At 45.9% G+C, this 27,642-nt stretch overlaps 1 protein-coding gene across 7 annotated transcripts in view; it reads left to right on the forward strand.

Moving 5' to 3' along the window:
* The first annotated feature begins 696 nt into the window (after window positions 1–696).
* The window catches only part of BOK (BCL2 family apoptosis regulator BOK), a 49,818-nt gene continuing 22,872 nt past the window's right edge, over window positions 697–27,642 (forward strand). For 5 of the 7 annotated variants that reach the window (XR_007506271.1, XR_007506272.1, XR_007506273.1 and 2 more), the window contains exons 1-3: window positions 15,646–16,360; window positions 17,246–17,624; window positions 21,279–21,407. Coding sequence is in view for 4 of the 7 variants with exons in the window: in XM_049802107.1 (XP_049658064.1) it covers window positions 17,402–17,624; window positions 21,279–21,407 (352 nt within the window). In the remaining 3 variants the exon portion in view is untranslated. Of the gene's footprint in view, window positions 921–3,783; window positions 3,911–15,563; window positions 16,361–17,245; window positions 17,625–21,278; window positions 21,408–27,642 lie in introns of those variants that run through there. The other 2 variants (XM_049802104.1, XM_049802105.1) reach the window with 2 other exon arrangements.

Below are 27,642 nucleotides of genomic sequence, written 5' to 3' on the forward strand. Positions count from 1 at the left end.
TAGTTTTCGCGCCGGGCCGGCCGGCCGCGGGGGCGCCTCCGTGGACTACAGAGCCCGGCGGGCTGTGGGCGGGAGCGGAGGGCGGGGCGCCGGCGCGGAGGCTGCTGGGACGGAAAGTCCTCCGGCGCGGGGCGGCGCGGGGCGGGGGAGGCGAGGACTACCCATCCCAGCGGCCCTCGCGCCGCGGGCGGTGCTGCCCCGGCCCGGGCCTCCCCGGCGGGGCGGGGGCCACGCTGGGCCGCCGGGCGGGGCGGGGCGGGGCGGGGCGCGGGCGGCCCCCCTTTGCCATCCGGTGGGGGCGGGAGCAGCCCCCTCCCTTTGTCCTCCCGGCTCCGCTTCCCACCTCACGGCGCCTCCCCTCAGGCCGGCGGCGCCTGTCGCCAGCCCGCCGGGCCGCCCCGCCCCGTCCTCAGCCCGCCGCGGTGGCAGCTCTTCTCCTGCCCGCAGGCCGCCCCCGGGAGGGCGAGGGGCTGGGCCCCCCCGAGGAGCTGCGGGGATCCCGGCGGAGCAAGGCTGGGAGCGGGGGAGGTGAGGGGCAGGGGGACGAGGGCCCTTTCGTCGCCCTGCGCTTGCCTCGTGGGGTTGTGTTTTTTCTCCGCGGTTTCACAGGAGAAAAATCATTTTCACCCGCTCTGTTGCCAGTCAGCTTTAAAACTGGACTTAAATTTTCCTGCCCACAGTTAACAAAACAAGACACAACTTTTCACCGAGGTCTGGCGTGGCTGCCCGCACCCACGGTGTTTGTCGAAAGCCATTTCTTCTGATGACGGATTTGTGCTGCTTTTGTGAAGAGCTGTAGCCAACGGAACAACCTTGTGACACAGGTTGCTGCGTGGACGGATGGGTCTCGGCTGCATCGAGCAGCCCTCTCCCATCCCTCTGTTTCCCTGCCCCCTGATCGCACCATCCGGCGCTTGGAGGTACTTGAGGGAAAACATCAATTAGATAGAGGCCTGGCATCAAATACCTCTGTAATGAGATAATATTTTTGTATTTCAATGAACTGTATTTCGGCTGGAAGGTTTTCAACACAGGTCTTGCCTTTCAGATCCCTGGATTGCTTGAGTTTTGAGTTCATACCTGCAGGACCAACCTTCTAGCCACACCAGCGTGTCTCATCAACATCCCTATTCCAGCACAACACCTTCACTTAGGAGATCTAGGAACGCACAGAGGAATCAAAGCTTCCTCGTGAAGTGGGAAAGGAAGGAGAAGGGAGTTCTGCTGCAAGGACCCAGGGGTGAGCCATCCCCTCTCTGGACGCATAGTCCCCATTCCCAAGCCAAGTTTTGCCTGATTGAAGCCTGCTCTGTTCCTGTCCATGGAACTGGAGCCTTTGTTGGAGATGAGGGGATCAAAATTGCTTAACATTCTCTCTTTAAAAAAGTAATTACTTCAGAAAACTGTTGTGTTCTGCTGACAGTGTGGCATAAACACTGCTTGAGATAACCCATGTAATACTCTCATAAAAGAGAAATCTTGACACAGAAATCACCCTGTAGGAGGGTAAGTTGTGAGTCCCTGTCTACATTACCTGGGAATCATCTCACCCCAACAGCTCGGCTCTCCACCTCCTGTCATGCAGACTCTTTCATTTAGCCATGTAGTTTCATTCTTGGCAGCAGGCAAGAGGGCAAAAGTCCCACCAAAAAATGTTTATGTTAATAAACGTGCGAAGTCTGAACAAACACCAAAAAGCTGTCTTACTAACCTCACACGGTAGACCTTAGGGTGGTTACAGTGTCAGGATAATAGTAGCATGAAGCTGCTAACGACCGCAGGGAGGAGCAGCAATTAACTTGTTTTGTCAGCTTAATTTAGGGTAAGTCTTTAATAAGGGTGATCAACCTGTGGGTTTAGCATGGTATGCCCATCTTAAATTCCAAAAGCTGGTCAGCTGTTTTGGAGCTGGCCCAGAAGCACAGGAGACAGAGGGGATTCAGATGTAGGCTAGTGTTCCTCCTTGTTTGGGGCCCGCGGGCAGCCTGCCTCATAGCAACAGGGTCTATGGATGGGTAGGAGAGGTTGTGTGGGAATTGTGGTCTGGTCACCACATAGAAGAAACCATATGCGGGTCAGTAGCTGGTCACTTTGGTTTGGACAAGTGGTATGTATAGGGTTGGAGATGATTACTCTGTTGCAAGGCAGTTATTTCTGTTGACTTTCTTGTGTGGGGAGAGAATTATTAATGTGCTCAAAAGAATGCAGAAACAAATTGCTGATCCCGGGAAAGCAGGCTTCCCTGACTTCTCTGTCAGCTGGAGCAAAAGGAAAATAGAAATGTCTTCTTACACTCCTTGCTCCCCTGTTTTTCAGTTGGTGCTATATTCCTAGCAGTCCAGCTTTTTTGCTGTTGTTGTTAACATTAGCAATTGTGATTACAGAACAATCATACTACAAGTTGTATCTACGTAATTGTTGCTTCAGCACCCAGAAGCTATCTGTGCATTGCAGTGAAATCCGCACCTCCACAGAAAGAAACCCAGTCCCTGCCTCCAAGAGATTGATGTTTTTAAAAAGCTAGCTAAGAAAGTGCAGAAGAGGAAATATTTCAGCTAGAGGAAAGCAGCAGAGAGTTAATTACATGCTGGAGTGCCCAGGCCTACAAAAGGTCTGTGGCTTGCTATTTAGGGTTAAAGCTTTCACCTGGCCCTGGGAAGCAGGGCTATGGGAAAGGGAGCCTTTGGCAGGACTGTGTTGGCTCCTGACTCTGGCCATCAGTGTAAGCAGGCAGCTCCTCCTGGGTCTCTTGGGGTAGTATGGAGGACTATCTTGTTCCTGAAGCAGGTAGGCGTGAAAGCAGGTATGGCTGATGGAGCAGGCAGCTCTAGGAGCAAAGCCAGCCTTGCTGCCATCCCTTTCTTCTATGCCAGTTCTGATGCTGCTGGTTTGCCTTTTGCTTCATAACTGTATTAGTAAGTTCTTACCTGTTCTTACCTTTTGCTTCACAAAATTGTAGGAACTTTGTGCTTTGGGGGTTCCTACTCCTTTTCCCAAGCTGATTAAAATTGGTCAAAAACTATGAGCAGGAAAGAGTCAAATACATATGTGTGTAAGCATGTATATTTGCTATCCGTGTGTGCTGTACGGCTGCCCAAGCCTGGATGCTGTGGGGAAATAAGGCTAAAAACCAAAGATGGCTGTGTGTGTTGTTGGGGTTTCTTCTCACAATAGAGAAGAAATAACTTTTTAAAAGTATTATTTTCAAGGGGATAAGCTGGTTTAGTTAATTTTTTTCTCCCTTTTCTAGTTCTTTCTGTTAAAGCAGAAGGATAAATATCCAGAATGAAGAAAAATTAGGTTAAAAGCTGGTGACAAAAAAATGCAGTATTTAAACAAGTCTTATGCTCAACACCCCCACCCTGCCCCCAAACCCCACCTTAATTCTGCAAGCTGCTTAGAAATAAGCTGTGCTGCAGTCCCCATTCCCAAGCCAAGTTTTGCCTGATTGAAGCCTGCTCTATTCCTGTCCATGGAACTGGAGCCTTTATTGGAGATGAGGGGATAAAAATTGCTTAACATTCTCTCTTTAAAAAAGTAATTACTTCAGAAACTGTTGTGTTCTGCTGACAGTGTGGCATAAACACTGCTTGAGATAACCCATGTAATGCTCTCATAAGAGAAAGCTTGACACAGGTATTTACAACTGTTGCCCAATAAGCTGATAAACCTGGCTGTTTCTGTGAAGTCCAGAGAAGAGCGTGAATAGTTGTTACAAGAAACTTCTACTGATATGTTCTTAGATGTTCTGCTAAAGTAATACAGCCTTTACTTTTTGCTAAGGAAGTGTTGAGTGAATCATGAGGGGTCCTGTAGCCTGCTCTCCTGCTGTTCACTGCCCTTCACCAGATGCTTCTGAGAACAAGAAACTCTTCAGTGAGACACCTCAAAGTTGCTTCCTCACTTGAAGGTAAAAGTGCTGCAGTTGTATTAATGTATCCCCACCTGTTGCATGCTTACTTGGGTCAGACAGAAAGTGGGGGAGGATTAAAAAGTGTGGTAAGACGTCTTAAGGAGGGTCAGCCTGGACCCCAGTCTACTGACAAAAGCAAAGAATGCCGCTGAGTAGACGGCGTCTAGTGCCTCTGCAGGCTTGCCCGGAGGTGTAACTATTTATGGCCAAAACATGAGGAAAGGACCTCAAGAGCTATTGCTTTACATCTTACCTGCTTTGGCTTATGAAACTCTTCCAAGAAAGTGTCTGTTTGTGGTTGGTTCAAGCACTGATAGATTTTTCTGTATGAATTACTCAAAACATCCAGATTTATGTTGTTCAGTACCTCTTGAGAAATTTATTGTGACACTGCTCTCGGAGAGCTGAGCAGAGCGGTATGGTATAGCCTGGCTGTGAGATGTCCTCCGGTCCCTGGGGCGGGTGGCAGCTAGTCCGTGTTTGAGATGAGCATGTGAGCCTGGGGCTGTCGCCCGAGTCCTGGTGCTGACTCTGCCTAAAGCAGCTCAGGGCTTTCCACCCTGTTCTCCCCCTCCCACACCTGCAGTGGGTCTCGAGAGCCCTTCCAGCACCTTTGCCAGACAAATGGCGCTGTCCGGGAGCTTTTGTGGCTCTCGGGGCTGTTAAGTGGTTTTAGAAGCAAACCTGGTTTGCTCTTTTGCTGGTGCCACCAGGTGGCAACAGCGCATTGCAGGGCCAGGCTCCTTCAGGAAGGCAGCACATAGCAGCACCCACTCCTGCCAAATCCCTGTTACTCTGCAGCTGCTCTTTCCTTTCCCGCGTGGGTCACACGGTCTGCTTCCCGCAGCCCTTTGTGCTGGAGCATGAAGTGGTGGTGGTCAAAGCCAGTAACTCAATACTGTTCACTTAGCTTTGATGTGCAATGTCCCTTGCTCGCGAAGGAGAAGGGGAGGTGATGGCCGGTGGCTAGATTGCTACCCTGAGACTCTGAGGTTTCCTGCTGTGTGGCCCAGGACAAGTCTGGTTCAGTTTCTCTTGTCTACCCTGGGTACAATAATAGCACTTCAGGCACAGCAAGGATAAAACAGCAGAGTGAAGGGTGTGTCACGGAGGGTGGCAATGTGCATAGAGATGGAAACAGCTGCTAAGTGACTGGGTTACATGGCAGCTGGATGACATGAGGTCTGGCGCCTCAGCTTTTTCTGTACTGCTCTGTGGAGTCATTACGGGACATTCTTTGCAGCAGTGGCTTATGTACTTTGAGCCTGGAGAGCCCTGAAAAGTGGTAGTACTTTCCTGGTGTAAACAGGGCTGTGGAGCACAGCGGTTAGCCTTAGAGGGTGGGCTAGGTGTTAAGTACCCTTCCTGAAGGTAGAGTTACTTAGCAGGATAGATGGGTTAAAACTTTCCTGTAAAAAGTGCAACAGAATAACTCTCTCAATGCTACAGTTCTTGTTTGGAGAGGAGCTATATCTAGTTCCATTAGTACGTTGAGAGGCTGAAGTGGTTTTCTGTATTGTACTTCTGGAGATCAGTGATGTGGAAGAGCACTATTGCTGCATTATGCAGTTAAGCTGTAACCCTACAAGAACAGAAGGAAAGTTGTCTTCCTGACAAGAAGATCCTTTTGAATTTGTCACCTTCTCAAGCTATATGCTTTTGCCCAGTGCAAAGTGGAGCTTTCAAGCCCTAGGAAAGAATGCACTTGTACAGAGAAAAGTAAGAGTTGGACTTCAGCAGCAGTTTTCCTCTTTGCCGTGGGTTATAGTTTGCATCTGGGCTTGGCCACTGAGCTTCTGTATACCAGATGCTACTCAAGCTCATGCCAAAACAGTCTTTGCTTGAACTTGCAAGCTTCGTTGAGTTTTAAATGGGGGTGTTCTCCCCACTTCCCTTTCTTTTTGGTGAAGGTCTTGAATTGCAACAGTAAGTATCTTACCTGAATTTAGCAAAGCAAAGTAGTAGCAGAGAGCGCTCTATATCTAAATTGCTCCTCCCTTTGGTGCAAGGCGTAGGGTTGATTCGTTCTGCTCTACCTGGGTGCATCACAGCTACTGATAAGCATAAAGTGATTGGTTTGTTTTGGCGGTAACGTACTGCTCCAGGCCTTAAACCTTGCTCCTTGTATGAATGCAAGAGGGAATTCAAAGAAGAATCCATACCCTTACAAATAGATCAGACTGAGCTGGTACTGTAGGAATCTACTTGCTTTGATGATAGCTCTTTGTGACATCCCTGCTTGTATGGAGACTGCAGTAGACTGCTAAAGCTAAATTAGACTACTTGCTTTCACGCTGTATCACTACAAATCTTGCAATATTGACTGCATGGGGCTTGCTTTCTGCTGATATTGTGGCTCTTAAGGCTGTCTTGAGTGTTCAGCAAAGAAAGGAGCCTTTATCTCACAATTCTGCTGGCAAAGTGGAATAAGCCTGAGTGACACTTACAGCTGTAAAGCTCCAAGTGCAGCTGACTTGCCTGTTGGCTCAGCACCCCTTTGCTTCCCACAGTGACTAGTCCCTAAATTAAACTAGGGTTCTTCCAAGCCATGTTCCTGTCTAGTGGTAGAAAACAGTTGAGAGAGTTGAGGTTGTTCAGCCGGGAAAAGAAAAGGCTCTGGAGAGACCTTATAGCGGCCTTCCAGTACTTCAAGGGGGGACCTACAGGAAAGGTGCGGAGGGACTTTTTACCAGGGAGTGTAGTGATGGGATGAGGGGTAACAGGTTTAAACTGAAAGAGGGTAGATTTTGATTAGATGTAAGGAAGAAGTTTTCACTGTGAGGGTGGTGAGGCATTGGAACAGGTTGCCCAGAGTTGTGGATGCCCCCTCTGTGGAACTAACTGGTCAAGGCCAGGTTGGATGGGACTTTGAGCAACCTGCTCTAGTGGAAGGTGTCTCGGCTCATAGCAGGGGGGGTGGAACGACATGATCTTTAAGGTCCCTTCAAATGCAAAATATTCTGTGATTCTATGATGAAGTAGAATCCTGGGCTCTTGCAGACCTCTGTGCTGAGGCAGGAACGTAGGTGGTTAATGTCATTCCTGGAGAGATTTTTGCCTTCCTGCTAGTCTCTTCCAACTACCTTGGAAGTTGTCTGCAGGGGAGTGGGTAGACCCCTGTTTAACTGAGCGACAAAGGATAGGTGCTGGCATACAGTTTATCTGGGGGATAGACCTGGCACTCACTGAGCACTTCAAGAACGACTCTTGTCTGGAACCACGCAGTACCTCTATGGAAATTAGTGAAAATGCTCCTTGAAACAGAGAACAAAATGCTCTGCTGGAACTGATGGCATGACATTGTGCTTCAGTTACCTACCAGCTTTTAAACTGGAGCTGCTAAATGTGGTTGAATCCACTCAGGAGTTATCCACCCAGGAAAGTGAGAAGAAAGAGATGGCACTATCCAGAACTGCTGGAGAAAAGCAGCTTGTTTTAATTGCCTGTCTATTGCCTGTGCAGATTGGCTGAACACCTGCTTCCTCACCCATGTCCAAACTAGGAACAGGAGTTCCTCAGCTGTAATTCTGGTAAAATCACAGTGTGGTCATACTCGTGTTTCCAAAGATCTCCACAATTCAAAATGATAGCCTCACTCGTTCTTCTGAGATGCTTCTGACCCCTTCTGTGTTCAAGCTTTCCTCTGTGAAACTTCCACTGTGTCTTTCTGAAGCTTTTACTGTCTGAGCTGACCTGCTTTGTGAGGACAGCTCCAATGTGTGGAAGCCACTTCGAGACTCCTTGGAAAGGAAACTCATGGTTTCATTTGTGTATTGAAAACTACAGTGGAGTAAACCCATTGTAGTGCTGATCCCTGGGTCTGAGTTCCATATGCAAGGTCTTACAGAGGAAAAACCCTTCCTTTCTGTCCCCAGGTGACTTAGCAGCTGTTATTCCCCTTGCTGACAGGAAATTTTTTTCTTATCAGTACATGTTTTTCATGCCGTTAAACTAAAATATAATACTAAATAAAACCAATTACTCAGATGCATGTTCTTCAGAGGAAAAATCTCCTGTGCTGTGCACCCGAGACACCTTGTGGAAGGGAAAACTAGCAATCTGTGTTTTGTTAAGGAAAGACACCTCTTTGCACATGTTTGTCCAGAAATATTTTTAAACAGGAAGGTGCAGAGTTACCTGATTGAGTGCATAGTTGCTTGAATTAGGATTCTGAAAAGTATTTTCTGTCTTCTTGTAAAACAAGAAGGTGCGAAGCTACCTGCTCTTTTATGCCTCTTTCTGGTGAGGGGCTTAGTGCTAGCATCAAACTTCTGTTTGTTAATGAATACTTCCTTGGCCTCTGCTGTCTGGACCAAAGCTACCATTAACAGCTCTATCATGTGAGTTTCTGCAAGGTTCAGTGATAATTTACGCAAATCACTTCTTTGGTCTCACACTACAATGGCCTGATCTCATGGCTTCTTCTAGAACTGAAGTTCTCCTTAAATCACAAAGATTGTGTTTCTTCTAACAAAATGCTGTATGTATGGTAGTGCCAGCAAGAAATTTTGTGCTGCTTTGGCTTCTCTCCAGAGAAACCGGTCTGTGGTTACGAGGAAATGAGAAATCAGACCTTAAGTGAAATTATGCTTTGGGAGTATGCAAGAGAAATAGGGCATATACTCTGCGCAGGTCTGTGTGAAGCTGATTTTTTTTTCTCTGATAACTCACAAGGAGCATCATCTACTTTTTTTTAATCAAGAAGCTATGTCTATTAAATGACTCATGCCATACACCTACCCTACTTTCCAACTTCTACTAGAGGGTCACCTGTGTCCCTTAAACAACAAACCTTTGGCAGGAAGCATACAAGACAGCACAGTGGCTGCTTGTCTTCCTCACAGAGGGCTGTGAGAGGAGATATGTTTAACTGCTCCCAGTGTCTTGGCAGTAGTGGAAATCTCACTACATGGGAGATTTTCTTGCATTGTTTGCTCCTCTCCAATGCAGCTGTTCTTAAATGTGTGATCCAGTTGTGTATGTATTATTTCTCACTGTTTTTGCCACACAGAATGATGCTAAACAACACTGACTCCCTCCCTTACAACCACTAACCCTTCACTTAAAATTACTGAAGTAACTACACACTTCAGCTGTCGCTTGAGTGCGAAACCTCTTTTCCCCAGAACTGTAGTTGTATGTATTTCTACTTTGTTCTTTGAAAACACTTCCCTTAAGTCTAGTTTCACTGACTAACCTCCTCCTTGCCGCTGAGTGACTTCAAATTTAAGCTGGCTTGATTACTGCTGGCGTTTTGCCTCTGTATGACCTGTGGGATGCTGCACTCTTACTGCCAGTTCACCTCCCTCAGGTGAAATTTCTGGAATGTTAAAGGGAACTTTTAGTGCAAGTTTTTACTTAGAGTTTACTCAGGTAGGTAAGTAAATATTTCATAGAATCATTTAGGTTGGAAAAGACCCTTGAGGTCATCAGGTCCAATTTAAGCCCTTTCTTTGCTGTAAACCAAAAATATTAGAGCTGTGAGCATCTGTTGAAATTCTGAAGTAAAGCACAGCAGAGTGGTATGTGAATGTCTTGCAAAATGTAAGCAACCAGCATTGCTTATGTTGAGGTTGTTCTTCAGGCTTTTTGTGAAAAGTAATTTGTCTTGACCAATACGTAGTCGATTATATTTTTTCCTTGCCTCTCTGGCTCCTCATAATCAGTTTACAAACTGAACTAGCTCAATAAGAAAGACTTCTCTGAGACTGCAAATTCTCTGAAGTTTTGACTTTATTCCCAGAAAAGGCTATTGGTCTCGAGCTGCTTATTCATTTCAACAGTTGACTCAGTTCAGTAGCTGAATAAGAAGTGTTCTATGTTGTTGTGGTTTTTTTTTTTGCCTCAGGTGCTTTTCTGCATTCTAAAAACCTTTTCAACTTCATATTTGCAAGTTTAATTTAGCGCATAAAGACATAATTTTATTTCTATATTTTTAATTGCATTTGTATGAATGTTCAAGGGGCATACACTAGCAACATGAAATAAAAGTAGCCCACTATGTAGAAAATACCCTGGACACATTCAGATTTCTGATTTGTATCAGCTGTAGAATTGCTTATATACCTATCACTTTCTTCCTTTATAGCTGAGGGAAAAAAAGCATAGCATTGAACTGTGTTCAGATGCAAATGAACAGGTCTTAATTCCTGCAAGTCTGAGACTCACCCTCTCTTAGAAACAAATATAAACCCAGATTAAAATCAGTGACCTCAAACAAGATTTCCTGCTTGCTGATTCTTACCTATGATTAAAACTGACTTGAATCAGTTAGACTGAAGTGGGTCCGCCCTCAGCATCTTTGGCAATGGCTTTTAACATCTGGCCAGTTATTTGCTGTTGTCATGCCAATGCTAGAGTCTGATACATTGGAGGAGATGTGCAGGCTGCACAAGAAGCAGGGCATAGAGAGCTTTCTGGCCCTTGCTGAACTGATGGTCCAAGACCTGTAGCAGGTCTTTCCTGAGAGCCCAGAAAAATAACCAGGATGCTCTGTGAAGCCTAGGAAGGGACCACTAATGATGATGGTGGGATTTTGCTTTTTCCCTGAGCAGGGGTGGCCATATGTATCACCCCGTCTCAAACATTCAGAGAAGCTACTGCACCCAACTGCCTTTCAGAGTCATGTCAACACTGGCCCAAAGGTTTCCAGCTGGAAGTAAGGGAGATGATGGATTTCGGTCAACAAATGTAAGTTAAACCTGTTTTGGACACCTACCTGGTCAAGCTCATGTCTCGGCCAGAAGGAAGGAATTGCTGTTGTCCTGGCTATTGTATGTGCCTGATTTAAGTATCTCAGTGTCAGGTAACAAAAAGTTGCCTTTTCTTTTTTGGTGTTTTTTTTTTTCCTCTTTTAGCTAAAGTCTCTTCCATAAGAACTCATGAAAGTTATCATCTTAAAAGTGCTGGGAAACCCAGACATGCTGAGTAATCATTGCTCTTGTGGAAGGATCTGTTGATTACCTTGTCAGCATTTCTCTGTCTTCTCAGTGGACTAGGAAGCTCCAGATCACCACAGCTGCATTTTTATGTGCAGAAACAATACTAGTGCTATAGTTTCATGGACATTTGTCTTGATGGCAAAGCGGAAATTGTTTCCTTCTGCTTGTAGCTACGTTGGTTGTACTAATACAACTCTGTCTGCAGATATGCTTTGGATGGAAGGTTTATCGCATTTGAATGAAAAATAACCAGCCAGCTCCTGGAACTGGTCCACAGTACCAGCAAACACAAAATTACAGCAGTGCAATTAGGAAGGACAATTTGGGAATGGGTATGAGCAGCTGGAGGTGAAGGTTGCTTTAGCTTTCAGCTGTTGCTGAAAAAAACAGCCCTATACTGCCCCACTGAGTAAGAGGGATCAATCTTGTTAACCAAAGCAGTCTTGAAGAAAATTTTTGTCAACATGGAGTTCCACAAACTCTTGGGGTGTATCAAGTGTGTAGAAACACTTTGCTGGTAGTCAGGGTGGAACTGCATCCTAACCGTCGAAATGCTGCATGGCATAATCAACTGCCTACGAAGGAATCATGCGCTCCAAATTTGATCTGTGCTGACTAGAGACATCAGCCTACCTGCCTTGTCTGACAGCTTCAGAAGATAGGATTTTTTGAAAGTATAGTTGCTGCCCTGCACAGCACTAGAGGCTAAGACTGAAGAACCTGAAGAGCCTTTCTGAAAGTCAGTAGGGGTTTAATTAAGAGTAGGGTTACATTCTGGATATGCAAAATTTGAGTGTAAATCCCTCAGAGCCTGTTTAGGGCATGACGATGTGTGCAGGATAAAGACTGGTGCCTTGTGGTTATCCTATCCAGCAATCCATTTGCCTGTGTAGGACATGTCTGTGCCCCAGCACATGTCTCAAAGCAGCAGATAAATGCGTCAGAGCTTGTAAAAGCTGCTGAACCAGTGCAGAAGTGCCTGCACTCACTTCAGGCTCTTGAGATTTCAGGCTTATTGCAGGCAGAGGCACTTGCCTGTCCACATGCACATGTCCTACGTGGAAGTGATTCCCAAACCTTGTGGATGATCAATCACTAGAATGAGACAAAGGCTCATCCTCTGCCTTTGTGGGTTAGAGCTTGAACAGGAAGAGTCGTTTTTGCTCTCTTGGGGATAGTGACCTCATTAGTTGTTTTCTGCCTTTTCAATTTTGGTGATACAGTATGTATATATTTTATTTGTGTTTCAAACCAAAGCTATAGTTGTTGGAACAACTTAAAATTTCTTATTTCTTTGGTGTGCCTGCTGCTGCCTTAGCTTATGAAATGATTGGTTCAGTAAAATATGTAATTTTGAAGCATATTAGAGGATATGAAACAACCAAACCAGTTATATCTACTGTTATATCTAATCAGGTTCTTAAGCTGACGATGCAGCCTCATTTAGTCCTAGATTTAGCTAGAAGCTGCTGTTTTACAGTGGGCAGCTGCTGGCTTGATACCCGAGTAGTAATAGTTGGTTACAAGTAGAGACATTCTGTGACTCAACTTACAGCTCTGCTTGCTAACACTCAATTCCTGCTACAGTTTCCCCTTCAGTGTGTTTGTACATCAGTTCTGGAGTACGCCATGTCTTTGTTCTGCCTTTGTCAAAGCATACGTATAGCAAGGAAGTTGTGTAGAAGCAGTGGTAGTGAGCATGGCAGTGGGTTCAGAGAAGAAAACATTGGGTATCAGTGATAATCTATGCTGACACTTAAGTAATGGATTGCTTACTAAACTGGATGCATTTAAGTCACTGGACCCATATCCTCATGAAGGAGAAGAGTCTAAAGGCCATGGAAGAGGAGTTCACTGTGATACAGCCTCTTTGGTCTGGCACATGACACTTGGCACTGCAAAATCCTGCTCCAGGAATGGTGCTCCAGGGTGATCCCATCATGCAAGTAATACAAGTAACTGCTTGGCTTCCAGGAGGCTTTGAATCAAGCCCTTTAGAGGTAAAAGAAAGGTTCAAAAAGCCTCAGTGTTTTGCTTGGGTCCCATTAAGCTGCTACTTCCATGTATTGTTTTCCTGTTGCAGCTGGCAAAATATTTCTGTATAAAAAGAAGTGTTTCTTCTAGCCTCCCTGTTCCTCCTGTATGGCTTTGCAGCCTAAAGCTTCACATCATAGGTGTTTTCGCAGTGGTAAGTGATAACTTCACAAACACAGAATTGAAATATTGCTGCAAAAATCAGACAGGAAGAGACAGTGGGGAGACGATGGTATGTTAAAACTGGGTGACATAATGCAAAAGAAGGTTCAGGGATGGTTTGGTGGAAGGCTTTGGTCTGGTTACAGTGCCAGTGTTTTGCCAGAGCATCTTCTCTCTAAAGGGAAACCTCTTGTAGCAGGCAGGGGCTAGCAGGGTTGATTCCCAGGCTCTCTATTAACTGAGCATCTCTGGCATCCCACTGCTTCTCTAAGTCCTTGCTCTGCAGGTGTTTTAGAACATCGGATCTAAGTGTTACAGTGTGTAGTTTCTGCTGGAATTGTAGGCTGTGTGAAGTGGCTGGGATTGGCACCGTGAGGTGAAACAAAACAATATCTCTGATAGAAACCAGGCTGTGTGAACACAAGGCTGGAAATTACCTCCTAGGGCACTCAGGGTTATTCTTGTGCTATTGTAGGAAACCATATCATGCAGACCCTTTCATAAGCTTAGTGGGCTCACAGTTAGCTAGCTATTTTGCTTCCACTGCAACTGTTAAAAGGCCCTTCCAGAGACTTACTTTTCTAATGGTTAAACTATTTAATATTGAGCATAAGCTGTCTATGTTTAGACTATTGCTGTGTTCTTGCTGATGTGGGTTCTCCAGTGTTTGTTTCCACTTGACAGACTTATAAAACATAGTCATATCTCTGTGGTCCCCTGGTTTTACTAAATGAATGCTCCAAGCTGTTTTGGTCACCCCATCTGAGATAGGCAGGAGCTGTGGTGTGGATCCTGTTGTTCCAGCCACAGCGCTGTCATGCCAGTAATAGCTACACTGGGAACAGTGGTTTTGGGTGATATAAGGTGTTTCCACACTGTTTCCTGATACTCCCTTGCCACAAGGGTTTTTCCAGTATAGATCTAGCCTCTAAGTGTTGTAGCCTAAACATACTATGGAAAAAGAGGCTCACATTACACTGACAGCTCCTTGGATTGTAACATGCTGTTCTTTGCAGTATGCTGTGGTTTCATCTATTTTTACTTATAAAGGTATCTTTCAGTAGGAAGCTGTATTTTTAGTGTGCAAATAATATAGGTAGAATACCATGCACTATTGGGGCTTTTTTGTACAAAGTTTGGTTTATTATACACAGCCTTCATGTTTCTAGTTTTTGTGTCTGCTGCAGGGTGGAAGTTGAGGGGGTGCTGCATACTGTGACAGTCGGGCAGGGAACACGTGGGATGGGTTTGGCACCTGCGGAGAGCTGGGAGGCACTGTGGCACTTGCATATTTGCCAGAGTTCTGGGAAACATTATCATTAGTTAAGCAATACTGATATTTAAGCATTCATCTTTGTTTCAGAGGCCTACTGAATAGGGGCAGTTTAAATAGGACTACTGTTTCAAGCTGTCAGCTGCTGCAGGAAGCTATGACATAATTTTTAATGATTTTTCAGCCTTCAGAGTCGCAAAGGCAAAAATATGATTTTCCAAGAGACCATCAGGCACGCTATTCAGAGAAGGGGTGGGTTAGTGATGGGCAGTAGCACAGGATCTCTGGAGTCTTGATTTCAGCTTCTATGGGAGGGCCTCTGTCTATAGCTACTATATTTAAAATTGAGGAAGGCTAGTGGATTTCTCAGAGAATCCTTGAGCAAATAATTCTGGTGCTGGAGATGCACAGTCACTATTGCCATCTTAACATGATCGTATCAAGCTAAGCCAGTCCCCAGCTGACTACCACTGCATACACATACTTCTCCTTAACCCTGCTCCTTTCCCAGGAAAAGCCAGGTCAGAAAGAGGATCATGTTGCTGGAGGGAGAAGAGACTTTACCACAGGCCCCGTCCCAATGCAGCAAAGCAGTCTCTAGCAATCCAGTTAATGGCAGACTAAAACATATGCTTTGTGATAAGCCTGTGTGCGAGCTGTGTGTTGGATGCTGGCCAGAGTATTTGCTACATCATACAATAAAGCTTTTTCATGCGGTTCATTTATTCCTTTTTATCTCTCAGTTTTGAGACCGGCAGTGGTGCAAGTTGTGCTTGGGTGTTTTTTGTGATCAACACCTTGGAGAGGTGTACTGACCTCTGTTTTTTTTCTCAAAGGTGACAAGCAAGAGGTGACAACAGTTACTTCTTGCTTCTGACCTCCTTTCGGAAAGGCTGTATTTTGACCATGCCACATACCCAGCTGTTAATCTACAAATTCCTATTTGTTGGGGACAATTTGTGTTTGGGCTGGTAGAATTTCTTGTCTGCAGGAAACTTCAAAAACTTCTTTTGCTTCAAATCATAACACAAAACCCCAACATTTGTATGTGGTCTATTGAGTTGAAGTGGTATCACACACAGAAAAAAAGCTGAGCATTGTGGCTTCAATATGATAATGTTGCAACAAGAAGTTGATGTTGAAATTAATTTCCAAGTATGTTGGAATTGAAATTGAAATGTTTTCCTTAAACCTTATATGTGAGTTTTCTTAACACACTGAGATGAAATGGACGTGTTTCTGCAAAACACTTCATTCTGGACAAACTCTTTGCTATCAGCAAACCCACTTTTTTTTTTTCCTTTCTTTTTCTTTTTAAGCAGACTACTCGTAGTTTCGGGAAGTGCAAGCACCCCTTGCTTTAGCCCCCACCTGCAGCTCTCTTTGTTAATCACCTCCATTGCTTTGGACTGAACTGGCATGACTAGCCCACTGCTGAAGTATGACATCCTGTAGTTGCCCGACTCGGCTACCGGCTGAAAATGACCGGCCAACATCAACTCCGCAAAAGCCGCTGTGGGAATTCACCCGCAGCTATTATTCCTAGTTCAGCGGTGCACTCATTGCTCCCTGTTACATGGGGTAACCTGCTCCTGAAATTCTGCTCTTGCCCTCACCCCTGAGACAAGTCCTTGAGGGAAGCCTCTGCGTGCTTGCAGTAGAACAACAGAGAACCTCCTTAAGAGAGAAGAAAAGGGAGGAGAAAGCGTTGCTCTCTGGCTATAGCAACCCCACCTCCCGGTTATTTCATCTTCCTTACAAGGCTAAAGCTAGAAGCTTTCCTCTGCCGCCTGGGTCTTTTAAAAGCAGCAGAGCAAGCCCCGAGGATCCCGGTGGAGCGGAGGATGCGAGGCTGAGGGCGATGGGGAAGGAGGCACTGGTGGGAGCCCTGCGGAGAAGGCTGGGGCTCTCCAGAGAAGTGTGACAGTATCCTACAGAATCCTAAACCAGGTGTTCATTGATGCAGATCTTCCAAAGAAACAGGAAACCAAACCCCAAAAGAAATCACTGAGGGGGGGGAAAAGTGCAACATGAGAGGTAAATATGTTTTTCATTGGGACAAAGAAAAATAACTGGCTTTATTTTGTTTGCAAGTTGTTATTGTAAGTAGATGTCTAAAACTGGGGACTGAAAAATACTAACATCTGAATAAAGACTGGTCTGACTCACTTCAAAAGCAGCACTGGGTTAAAAAGTCAGAGCAACAGATGAATTCAGGTGCCTCAAGAAATTTTGAATTTTCTCCTTAGGCAATCACACCTGGAAACTTTTTTAAAAAATCTGTTTTTCTCTTTTGCTTTCTCTGTTATTGCTAAAGCTTTTTGAAAAATGGTATGCATGTTGCTTTGGGGGAAAAAAAAAAAAAAAAAAGACAAAGAGGAAAAGAGTAGCAGAACCAAAATCTAACCTAAGAGTGTGGTAAACTGTCTCAATCCAGACATTTCAAATGCTCCTGTACCCCTGTTCTTGCTATAGTGCCATTTATTCAGAAAGATCCATGACTTACTGAGCTGGAATGTCTGTTGACATCTGGTTGAGGTTAGTGTAGCTGGTATTTGGGATTCAGTATTTTTTCCAGTTTAATTGAAACAAGCTGAGATTGTCTACACATTCTATAATTGTTTCCATGCTCTGACCATCTAGTCTCTCTGAAGGGTAATTCTAGGACTGCTAAATCTGAACTGGAAAAGAGGAAACACCTTGACAGGTCAAAACTGCAGCCTTTCTGTGGGTCATGCTGCCAGTGAAAGTCAGAGTTGCTGAGAGACAGAAGATTTTGCCCCTTGTCTGTAAGATGCACTGAGACAGATGTTTTGCAAATATGATACTACTGGCTTTAGTGTAACTATAAAGTATAATACTTGGGCTTCTGATTTACATCTTTGCAAGGCTAGAGGACTTACAGATGCTTTTATTTACCAGGTAAAATGAAAAACTGGCCTTTTGAGAATAGCTGCTGGGAGCTGTAACAAACCAAGAGACTAGAGGATTACTACACAGCTCCTGCAGATTCTCGTCTAAGGCATTGGCTCAGCCTTCCAGCAAGTGTATGCTGAGGTGTGGGTTCAGCAGCCAAGGATGGAGGTGCTACGCCGTTCCTCAGTCTTTGCTGCAGAGGTGATGGAGGTTTTTGACAGGTCTCCCACTGACAAGGAGCTTGTATCCCAAGCCAAGGCTCTCTGCAGAGACTACATAAATTCAAGGCTAATTCGAGCGGGCGTCAGCTGGAGCAAACCTGAGTGCAATGCACCAGTGCCTGGTGGTAAGCTGGCCGAGGTGTCCACCATACTGCTGCGACTAGGTAAGTTCCTGCGGCTATGGGTGGGAACTGAAACTATATGGAGCAATTCAGACTAGACTAAGGTTTGTGGAACTGATGAGTGCCAAGAGGCTTTTCATGTGATGATATAGGGGTTTTTCGTCTCTGCTTTGGGCATTTAGATTTGGTTTTGGTGATCTTCCCTAAACAGCTCCTTTACTTGCATTTCCTCAGTCCCTTGGAGCACTGCTCAGCACAGTGTTTCCGCAGAGCTACTTTTTTCTGAGGACTTGCAATAACTTAAAAGCATGATGCAGTCCAAGAAAGCCCAACAGCAAACTAATTTTATCTGCATAAAACTCCAGCTGTGTAACAGTTTTCACAGTAGTTTCAGCAGTCTTTCTCAGCTTGGCATTTTAATAAGTCTTGCAGTGTTTTCTCTGGATGCAGGTGACTTGGCTACTGTGATGCAGCCCACGCTGGCATCTAGTAAAGTACTGCTACCTCTATACTTGGGCTTCATCCATTGCTCGCCCAGCTGCAAGAACGTTTAATTTGGGGGTAGTTGCTTAGACCATATGCACTGGAGATTTATAAAAGCTGTTTTTCAATGACAGTGTGTTGACAGTGTGTTTAATTTTCCTTTGCCTACCTTAATCATTCAGCAAGACATGAGTTTTCTTGCTTTTTGTTGGAGCAAGGAGGAGTTGGCTGATGTTGCCTGGCTTACACTGCCATTCAGTGCCCAAACTAGCCAGCCCTCCTCATGGCCAGGTGACTGCCAGGGCTGCAGGGAGAGCAATTTGAAGGTTATGCCTGTAGGCTGCTTCATGAAGGCATGCTCTGGATTTTGCTTGTATCAGGAGCACCCTCTAAATGCTGACAGTTGCCTGGCCTTTTGCTTTAGGTTTTAGCCTCCTGTGTGCTCAAGTCTAGCCATTTGTCTTTTGGGATGCTGACATCCTTATTCTTGGAAGTTGCTTCCAACATCCCTCTTTGCCTGTGGGCTGGTATATTAGTTCATGTCTGGCTTGGAAACTACCACTAGCATTTGCATCTGATTTAATTACATCAATGTTCAAATAAGTCTGGTGAAATAGCCTTTAGCTGGGCCTAATGAACTCAGGACCAGGCTGGTCTCCCCACTTTCTCCCCTTTCTTTCTGCTTCTGCTTGATATTATCCCAAATTTCTTTTTAAGGTATAGCTGTGTTTCTTTTAACTGACCACTTTTTTTTTCTTCATTCATTCTTTTTCTCTCCTGTGCTGACTTTACTTCTATTTTTATTTCCAGTGGTTGTTTGGTCTTTGGGGGTTTTTTTTGTTCTTCTGTCAATCTCACTGCCTCTTTTTTTCTCCATTTCTTCTCTGCCTGGGTTGGGGTTGAGACTTGTTTGCTTTCAACCAGATCTTCTGTGGGTGGCCAGGAGCATGTTAAAGGGCAAACAGGTGGCAGACTGGATCTGAAGGCGTCTTCTGGGTGACTCTCCTGTTACTTATTTGTGTCCAGATGGAAAGATTTGGCTGATAGTCCCAGGAACTTGGCGCCTTCTCTGAGCAAATCTGTTTGGAGAACGCCATGTGGTACCCATGCAACAAGAAGGGTGAGCAGTCCTCCTTATTAGGATGAAGAGTTGCTTCTGTCCTGTTTGTTCAGAAACTCTACCTGCCACATGGCCTGTCCCTTTCTTTTCCCTTTGCTGCTATAACCAGTACAAGGCTGAGTGGTATCCAGCCACCTCCTTTGCTGCTTACTAAGCAGTGCAACAAGCAAGACCAGTTTTTCTTCCATGATAGTGCCGAGAAGCCTGTGGAGATGAGAAGTTGGAGTATTTCCTAGCCCTCTTGCACACAGAGTCCGATGAACTGGCTGGTAGGCCAGCAGAGGTGCTGGGCACAGGCAATGCAGCGGCAGTCTTGGGGAGTGATAGCCCATCAGCTCAGTGAGGCTTAACAGCTAGTTAGTGCAATTGAGTCAGAGGTGGCAAAACCTAATGGTATGGCCAAATGAGACACTCCAGACCAACCTGCCATATGTGTCAGAGGTCTGGTTTATCTGAATTTGTCTCTTCTGTGGCCAAGACCCAGACAAGGGCCCTTTCACCTCTGCGCTGAGCTTCTGCATGTGGGAACTGTCACTGCTGCCCTACTTGTTCCTCCATGATTACTGGAGGAAGGAGGAGAAGCATAGAAATTGCTCTAAATATTGCAAAGTGCGCAGTTGGGCATCTGAACATGGAAACCACAGATGGCCACCGATGTAATGTGCTGCTGGAGAAGTCCTGGGGCTGCCAGGGCATGGAGTCTCCGTGAGCCTGAGACTGCTTTCTTCTGCTTTTCCTGTGCATTTCTTCCTCTGCTTGCTTTTGTCTGCCCTGTGCATTGCTGCAGGGCAGGGCCCGCTTTAGCAGCATATGTGCCTCCAACCAAAACCAGATCTCATCTGGGGCCTCCAGGCACTGCTTGTTAAAAGCTGTAATGGTGGCAGGCTACCAAGTGCTGATCCCAGCTTCCCATGCCTCCCTCTCGGCTAACCACGGGCAGGGCTATCCCCATTTCCTTGCATTTACTGGGAAGCCTGTGTGCTCCCTGGGAGGAGAAAGCAGCTGCTGAGTAGTGCAAGTAATGTTTCCTCTTATCAGGGCTGACCATGTGTTGGCAGGGTTTCCTCTTGCCATCAGTTTGTGTGGTACAATCCCACACACACAAAGGGCCCATGCAACCTTTGCATCGTGTAATGCTCCTACAGCAGCTGTGCAACCCTTGTTAAGTATCTGTGAAGCCCTATAGAGAGAGAAATCCATTGGAAACTGGGCTTTATTAATTCTACTGTTCAAAAATGGTTTGTTTTGCTACAGAGGAAAAGCTTTACTGCTCTTGCCCAGGCTCCATAGTGCAAACCTGTAGGAGGGAGGAGGTTCTCTGCTTGTCCTTGGTATTTCCATCTTGGTCTTCAAGCTAGCCTAACACCTCCAACCATTTCCCAGATGGGGAGAAAACAACCTGGACGTGAAAGCACATGTCTGTGTGTGTGTCAGGAACCTTGTTGCTGAGGAGTTAGCCAGGCAAACGAACATCTCTCTAACTGTTTGGAGGAGAGAAAGAAATCCACATCATCACTCGGTGCCTGTGTGAGCATAATATAGCTGAGCCGATAGTCTCTCTCTGCTCAATTAATATTGTGCAGTTCTGGGTGGATCCTTGGCTTTCATCAGCTTCCAGCATTCTTGAGTCGCTCTTATCATGAGGCTTTTTTGTACAAGTCTGATGGGGTGTTGAGAAAGGGCGTATCTCTCAAAAGCTTACATAGATGTACATGCCTCCTTTTCACTTCTGAAGAAAAATGAGATGGCTTTGCTTATCTGAGGCCTCCTGTGTTGGAGGAAAGGCAGGCAGCCAGCCTGGGAACATCATTTATATCAGGGATTACTGCAGCCACACCACTGCTACAGGGCCACTGCCTGTCCCCATGCCATTTAGAAGTTCCAGGTGCAGAGGACAGTAGGAAAGCAGGATGCAGGTGGCAGGGGTCTGCATCTAAATGACCGCAAGCATTCTGCTGCCTGTTTAAACTAAGGTGGAGCTGGTGTTAAATCTTTTTGGTTGAAGGGATACATGGGGTGGCCCCAGCTGTAACTCCTACACAGTGAGAGCAGGACTTGGTGTTCTGTGTGCTGACTCCTGACTTTGTTTCCAGGGGATGAGCTGGAATACATTCGCCCCAACGTCTACCGGAATATCGCCCGCCAATTGAACATCTCGCTGCACTCAGAGACGGTGGTGACGGACGCCTTCCTGGCAGTAGCTGCGCAGATTTTCGCTGCAGGTACTATGCCCTGACAGATATGCAGACAGGGCTGGGCAGAAAGGAACAGGATGGAGCCACCTCTCTTGGAGAAGGCATGTTTCTGGGATAGCCTGCAAGATGGGGCCTGGTTTCTGAAAGAGCTGTGGGCAGTCTGGCAGTGTGCCCTGCTTTAATGATTAATGAGAGTTCCTCTATGCTCTGTTGTTCTGGCAGGGAAATGCCCTGTTTTATTATATCCTCCTGGCAGGTTCTCGCTCATTCTAGAAGGCATCTCCTGCCCTTCCTCATTAGGAGGTGGTATTACCTCATTGCACAGGGAGGTCACTCATTCCAGCTCCTTTGCTCATCATTGGCAACCAGAGAAGATTCATTACATGGGAGTCTCCCATGTTCCAGCTCATGCTGCTGATGCTAGGAGCCAGAACCAACTCATCACAAGGGAGTTCCTCTCTTTTTGGCTTCCTTTTCCCCAGCAATAGCCAGAACTGCAATGGAGCCTGCTGCTTCCAGTTGCTGCTTCTCCTTTCTCATACTCAGAGAGACAGCAGCCTTGGCCCTTGAGGCTAGGTGTTCCAGACAAGCAGGTGCTTTGAGCTTTCTCACTGCTTAGACGTGAATGTTCTTCTGCTTCTGTTTGGTCCCTGTGACTGTCAAAAGCAAAGATACGCTCTGTGCTACATTTCTGCAAGGGAACCTCAGCCTCCCCGAAAACGGTCTCTGCCTGTGATTAGGAATGCAGTCTGGGGGAATCAAGGGAAGAGAAACGTTTTAGATGGAAATTTAGGTTAGGCAAGTCCTGATGCCATTGTAGGTTTTCTGCAACGTCTCATTGTGTTGTCCATGAGAGGAACAGTAGATGTTAGAGACTGGAAACAAACAAATGAATAAAAAGAAAAAAAAACAAAGACAGCTACTTGCTGACAGCATAGTAGTGTGAAAACTCCCCAGATCAGGGAAACTGATGCTGTGTCATAGGAAATGGATGGAATTGGATTCTGTGGCTTGTTCTGCAGCCCTCAGCATCCTTTCAGAGCACGCCTGGAATGCAGATTGCCTTTGCGCTTGGCTGGCTTGGGAGGACATATGGGCTTGGAAAGCAAGAGCTGGGCAGGTATGGCAGGAATGTCTGAGCATGGCTGTGTTCAAAGTGCAGGTGCCCTGTCTTGTCACTTAGTGCAGAGCTTTACTTGCATCAAAGCTTATAGAAGAATGAAGTTCAAGTCTACAGGCTCAGGTATTTGCATTGCAGGTAAGTAGGTTATCTTCTTAGATGACTATAGCTGACTACATCAGAACTGGCCCACCTCCAAAGCTGAAGTGACACAGGGAATTAAGCCAGAAAGGTGGATGGCTGCAGGTAGAACAGACTGCATGCTGCTATGCTGCATAAACATGATGCTGGGGAGAAAGCCCTACTGACTTCTGGGAGTCCTGCTCTCACCAATGTATATTGACAGATTCATTGAGAGCTGCATTTTTTTGTGTTCTTCAAAGTCTCAGCTCAGCAGTGAAGTGAAAAGTGTGGATGGTTTAAAATGGTTTTGTTGAAAGTAAAGCTAGAAATTGTAATTCTTGGTTCTAAACTTGGGGTTTTCAGGTTAGTAAGAATGGGATCTGGACTCAGCCCTTTGAGGCTAGCAATGCTAGAGTCTTTAGGAACATGGCAGAAGCCCAGGCTCAAGCTTTGTTGCTAGTGTTGCCCCTCATCCGGGGACACCGTGCTGCATAAATGGCTGGCAGTTGTCTGGCTGCGCAGGGGATGGATTCAAACCTTCCCATTGCTCTGTATGCTCTGTTTTTTGTTCTTTCACAGCTCTGCCTCAGAGCAGCTAACAGGATAACCTGTGAGTGTGAAGCTGGGGCTGTGTATTCAATTGCTTTTATCAATTCGGTATTGTAACTTCTTTTGCTAGAAGGGTACTGAATGGCAGAGGGGGAGGAGTTTGCTGATTTTTAACATTCCTAGATCCCAATTGCAGTCTCAAGACTTGGCGTTTAATGCTAAATCCAGCAAATCAGAGTTGGCTGTGGCAGCCAGACATTCATTCCTTTTTTTTTTTTCATAGTTCAGAGGAAAGAGGCTCTTACTGAGCAAAGGAAACCAGAGACTCAAGTGCAGTCTGAGTTTTCATGCCAATTACCAATGGCTAAAGCATCTCAGCATATTTTTCACTATCCAGTTTATTAAGAAAACACCTACAGCCTGACACTGCAGTGCCTAGACAGTTGGGGGAGCCCCATTAGTCACTCGCAATGCCTTTCCAGCAAGGGAGTGGGGTATTTTGACCATATCTTGCTGGAGAAGTTATCTCCTCAGTCTTTTACATGGCCTTCTTCCACACTCTGGTCTGGTTTTGAGTCTTAACACTGTAGCTCTGGCTGTGTTTACTTCCTCTCCATGCTGTCTACGAGTCTTGACTAAGCATAAGCCCTACATAGACCTCTCAAGAAGGCAAGACTGAGGATATCTGGCATACTTGTTGGTCCCACTGCATAGGTACATTGTGCCATATTTGACTTTAGAGCATTGTCTGTTCCAGTTATCTCAGGTTTGGCTTTTCTCTGGTGTAGCAAGGACAGCTTGAATCCCAATTATAGTGAGGTTAACAGCTGCGAATATAGGCAGAAAGGGAGCAGGTCATGGAGCATGGTATGGCTCAAGCTGTGTTTTGCTTCCCTGTTTCCATACAACCTGTTAGTTATTCAGGGCAAGGAGAGCTTATCTGTGTAGAGACTGGCACCGTAGAGCCCTGACCTGCTTTGGATGTTAAAGGATCTGCAGCAGCATCACCTCTGTGACAATACCAGTGGCTCTGGTGTGTGGTCCAAAGCTGCTCTGCAGCCAGCAAGAGACTTTCCACTGACTTTAACAGGCTTTGGATTGGGGCCTAGCTGAGCTGTTTAAATAAATCCCAGAAGGATGGGGTCACTTAGTGGAAAAACAGAAGCAGAAAAGGGAGATGCATTTTCCTTTCCTAAAGGAAACAGTTTCCTTTAGTTGGTAAGAGCTGCTAGGCATGAGGGCTCTTTAAAAGCTTTCATCCTGATTTTTGTATTGGTTTGGGTGCTCGTCAGTTTTTAATCAAAAGTGCTTGGGTTGGAGTGAACCCTGTATGACAAGGATGCATGGTTAATGTGTTCTCAGGAGAAAATACTTTCCCCTGCAGGAGCAAATGCTGTTAGAAATGCATCCCACTGCTTCCTCATTGCTTAGGCCTTATGAGTTGAGCTTCCTGCCTTGTGTACATCCCTCTTGGCATTTTCTCTCCACCAGAGGAAAGTATATTGTATCTGGCTATATTCTCCCAGCTGTTGAAATGTAGCACTTGGATCATGTTTCTTTTAGCTCTGATTTGCAAGTTAGGTTTTGATGCCGAGTGGAGCAGAGGGAAGTTTATTTGAGTAACCGTGTATAGTGTGGTGCTCTGAGACTCTGCACAGTCATGTCTCATGGCTTCTTGAGCTCTCCCCTGGGGCAGGCAAGCTGAAATGCAGTGGGAACACTTTCAAGAGCGGTCCTCTCCTGCTAATTCATTTTCCCCTGGGCTCGCCAGTGTTTACATACCTTCAGCTCCATGACTGGCCTTGAGTCTGAAACTTGTATTTCTTATTTTTTAAAATGCCTTCTAAGAAGCTTTTCACTTTTTCCGCATCCTTTTGTTCCGTGTCCTTTTGTTCCATCTCTGTGAGCAGAACTTTCAAAGCTTTCTCTGTTTTTTATCACTCCTTTCTGGACCAGTTTTCCATTCCCTCTTGTTGTTAGCTCCTGTGCATGCTAGTCCACACAGCGGGAAGCTGTGAATAGATTGTCTCGCTTGGTGATGAGTGCCTGTTTCACCCAATGTGGATGGCAGCCAAACCTTTTGAGGAATTTGCAGCAAGACAATGTGTCTTCTCTGCTCATGTGCACTGGCCAGATGCAATTCCAGCTTATACTGAGGGACACATCAAGCTAGCATCACCCTGACCCTGGTCTGGACATCAGAGGGCAGAGGCACTGCTCTCTCAGTAGGTTGTGCTCCTCTACTCCTGCCAAGGGCATCCTTGAGAGAGAAAAGTTAATGGAGCTGGTGTCCTGGAAAACTGCAGATGGGGGCTGCTGTAGCCCATTCCCCTGGGGCTGGGTGGCTGCTAGAGCCTTCCTGGGGCAGAGGGACTGGCCACAGGCATGGCCTAGCTTTGATCTAGAGCAGCTGTTAGGGGTGTCTGCTCCTCCCTTGCTTCAGGCCTCCCCTACAATGTCTTGTGCAAACAAGAGCATAAGCTGAGCCCTCCCGTCTCGGGTGAGGAGCCCAGCCAGCTGTTTCCATCTTCTGCTTCCAGCAGTGGCAATAGGAGTTTCCATGCAGAGAAATCAGGAGGGGATTTCCTCCTCCCTCACCCCCATGGCCCAGCTCTGCCAGTAACAGGAAAAGCAGACTGAAAGATTGGTTTGACCCTTACAGGCATGCTCTGTAAAGAGGAGGATAATGGGAAGTGACCGCTGAGCCCTTCACACCCATCACCACGATAAGCATTGGCCAACAGCTTACCCTCTTTCTGCTGTCTGTGTGAAAGGGAGAAGGGCTCTGTCTGTGTGCTGGGGAAGCGTTCACCTCGTGCAAGTCCTGCAGCAAGCACCACTACATAGCAACCTTGGCAGGGAACCCAGAGCTGAAGGGCTTTCTCTCCATCCTCCCTGGGAGGAGATCCCTGGACTGACACGTCTGTAGAGCAAACTGCTTTCCTGTGTATTAGTGAAATCATGGGTCTAGGTTGTGGATACGCTTTTCTTCTGTTGGAAAGAGAAACTTGGATTTAAAACAAAGCTAATTGAGACTGCAGCCATCTTTTTCTACCAGGGTGGCCTCAGCCCCCTGTCAGTCTTAGTTACTGCCATGTAAATATCTCAAAGCTAATGGACTTGCTTCAGATGCTTAAGACAGAGCGCTGTCAGTAAAAGCTTGGGAATAAGACAGTGAACTCTTCCCTGGAATTTTGGGTAACTTTGGCTCATGTCACTGAAGATGCAAGGAGCCACATGTCGGCAGGGGTGGAGAACTGTAAACAATTGACTTACACTAAAGCTGTATAAGTATAAGCCAGCTGAAGCTCTGGTCCAGGAGGTTGTGGTCAGCAAGAGGTAACCTTTGAGGCCTCTTTCACTGGGTGGAGAGGTATCGACCTGTAACAGGACAGCCTCTTTCCTGCCAGGAGAAGCCCTCTGTCTAGTGTTTTCTCATGTGGTTTCATAGCCTCTTCCTGGCCTGTTCTGCTGGCTGTCATGGTGACACACAATTGAGAAAGACAGATAAATAGTGTGAATACCACACAGGCAGTGAACTTCCTGAGTGGCAGCTCTGGGGAAGGGATGTTGCAGGGCCTACTCAAAAAATAAAATCAGAATAACAGCCAATTTAGCTATATTAGTAACTTCCTCTGATCTTGGAGAGTATCACAGGAGACTCTGAGCTACTGCTGTTACTGTTGCTACAGAGCCTCACAAAAGGATCATCTGTAGATTTTGATCTTGTATCAGTCATGAGTGAAAAATGGCTTTTTTGGAACACTGAATGGATTTTCTTCAGTCTAACAAGCCATTCCTGTGGCTGACATTTTAACAGTTTCTCTGAAGGTTAGTACTTGCTTAAAAAAAAAAAAAAAAAAAGCAAGCAATTCCTAAAAGCGTTAGTGTGAGCATTCCTTTTGAGGCACTAAGTGGAAGGATTGTGGAAATGCTCTGAAACCTGTGTGTATTGTAAAGGAATGCGGGGAGCTCTGCTGCAGTGTGAACAGGCATGAGGAGTCTGGAGCTCCATCCAAAAGAGAAGTGTCGGGATGCCTTGGGATCTGGGAGTGCAATGAAGGGAAGAGGGAGACTCTTCACTGCATTTAAATTGTATTTAAGGGTTTGCTTTCTTAGCTCATAGACTGCTGAGTGCATCCAGTTTTCTGATCATGTGTTTAAGCCCTTCTGGTGCTTAGAGCTAGTGACTGAACTAATCTTTCCTTCCTCTCACCTGCTTGCTTTCTTGTTGCAGCCCAGCAGGAACAGTTTTGTGTGGTTTTTAAATACTGAAACTTGGTTTCTGACTACATTAGGGAGGGACCTTGGACAGATTCCACAGAGACTTAACACTGTAAAATACTTCACAATATACTTGTCAAATACTGCTATTCCAGACAATAAACTGAGGGGGGAATTCAGCTTCCTAGCAGATCCAAAGGAAATCCATGTGCCATTGTGCTGTTGTAGTTGTTCTGCATGGGTGCA

Source organism: Accipiter gentilis, chromosome 6, assembly GCF_929443795.1.
Source record: "Accipiter gentilis chromosome 6, bAccGen1.1, whole genome shotgun sequence".
NCBI classification, from domain to species: Eukaryota; Metazoa; Chordata; class Aves; order Accipitriformes; family Accipitridae; genus Astur; species Astur gentilis.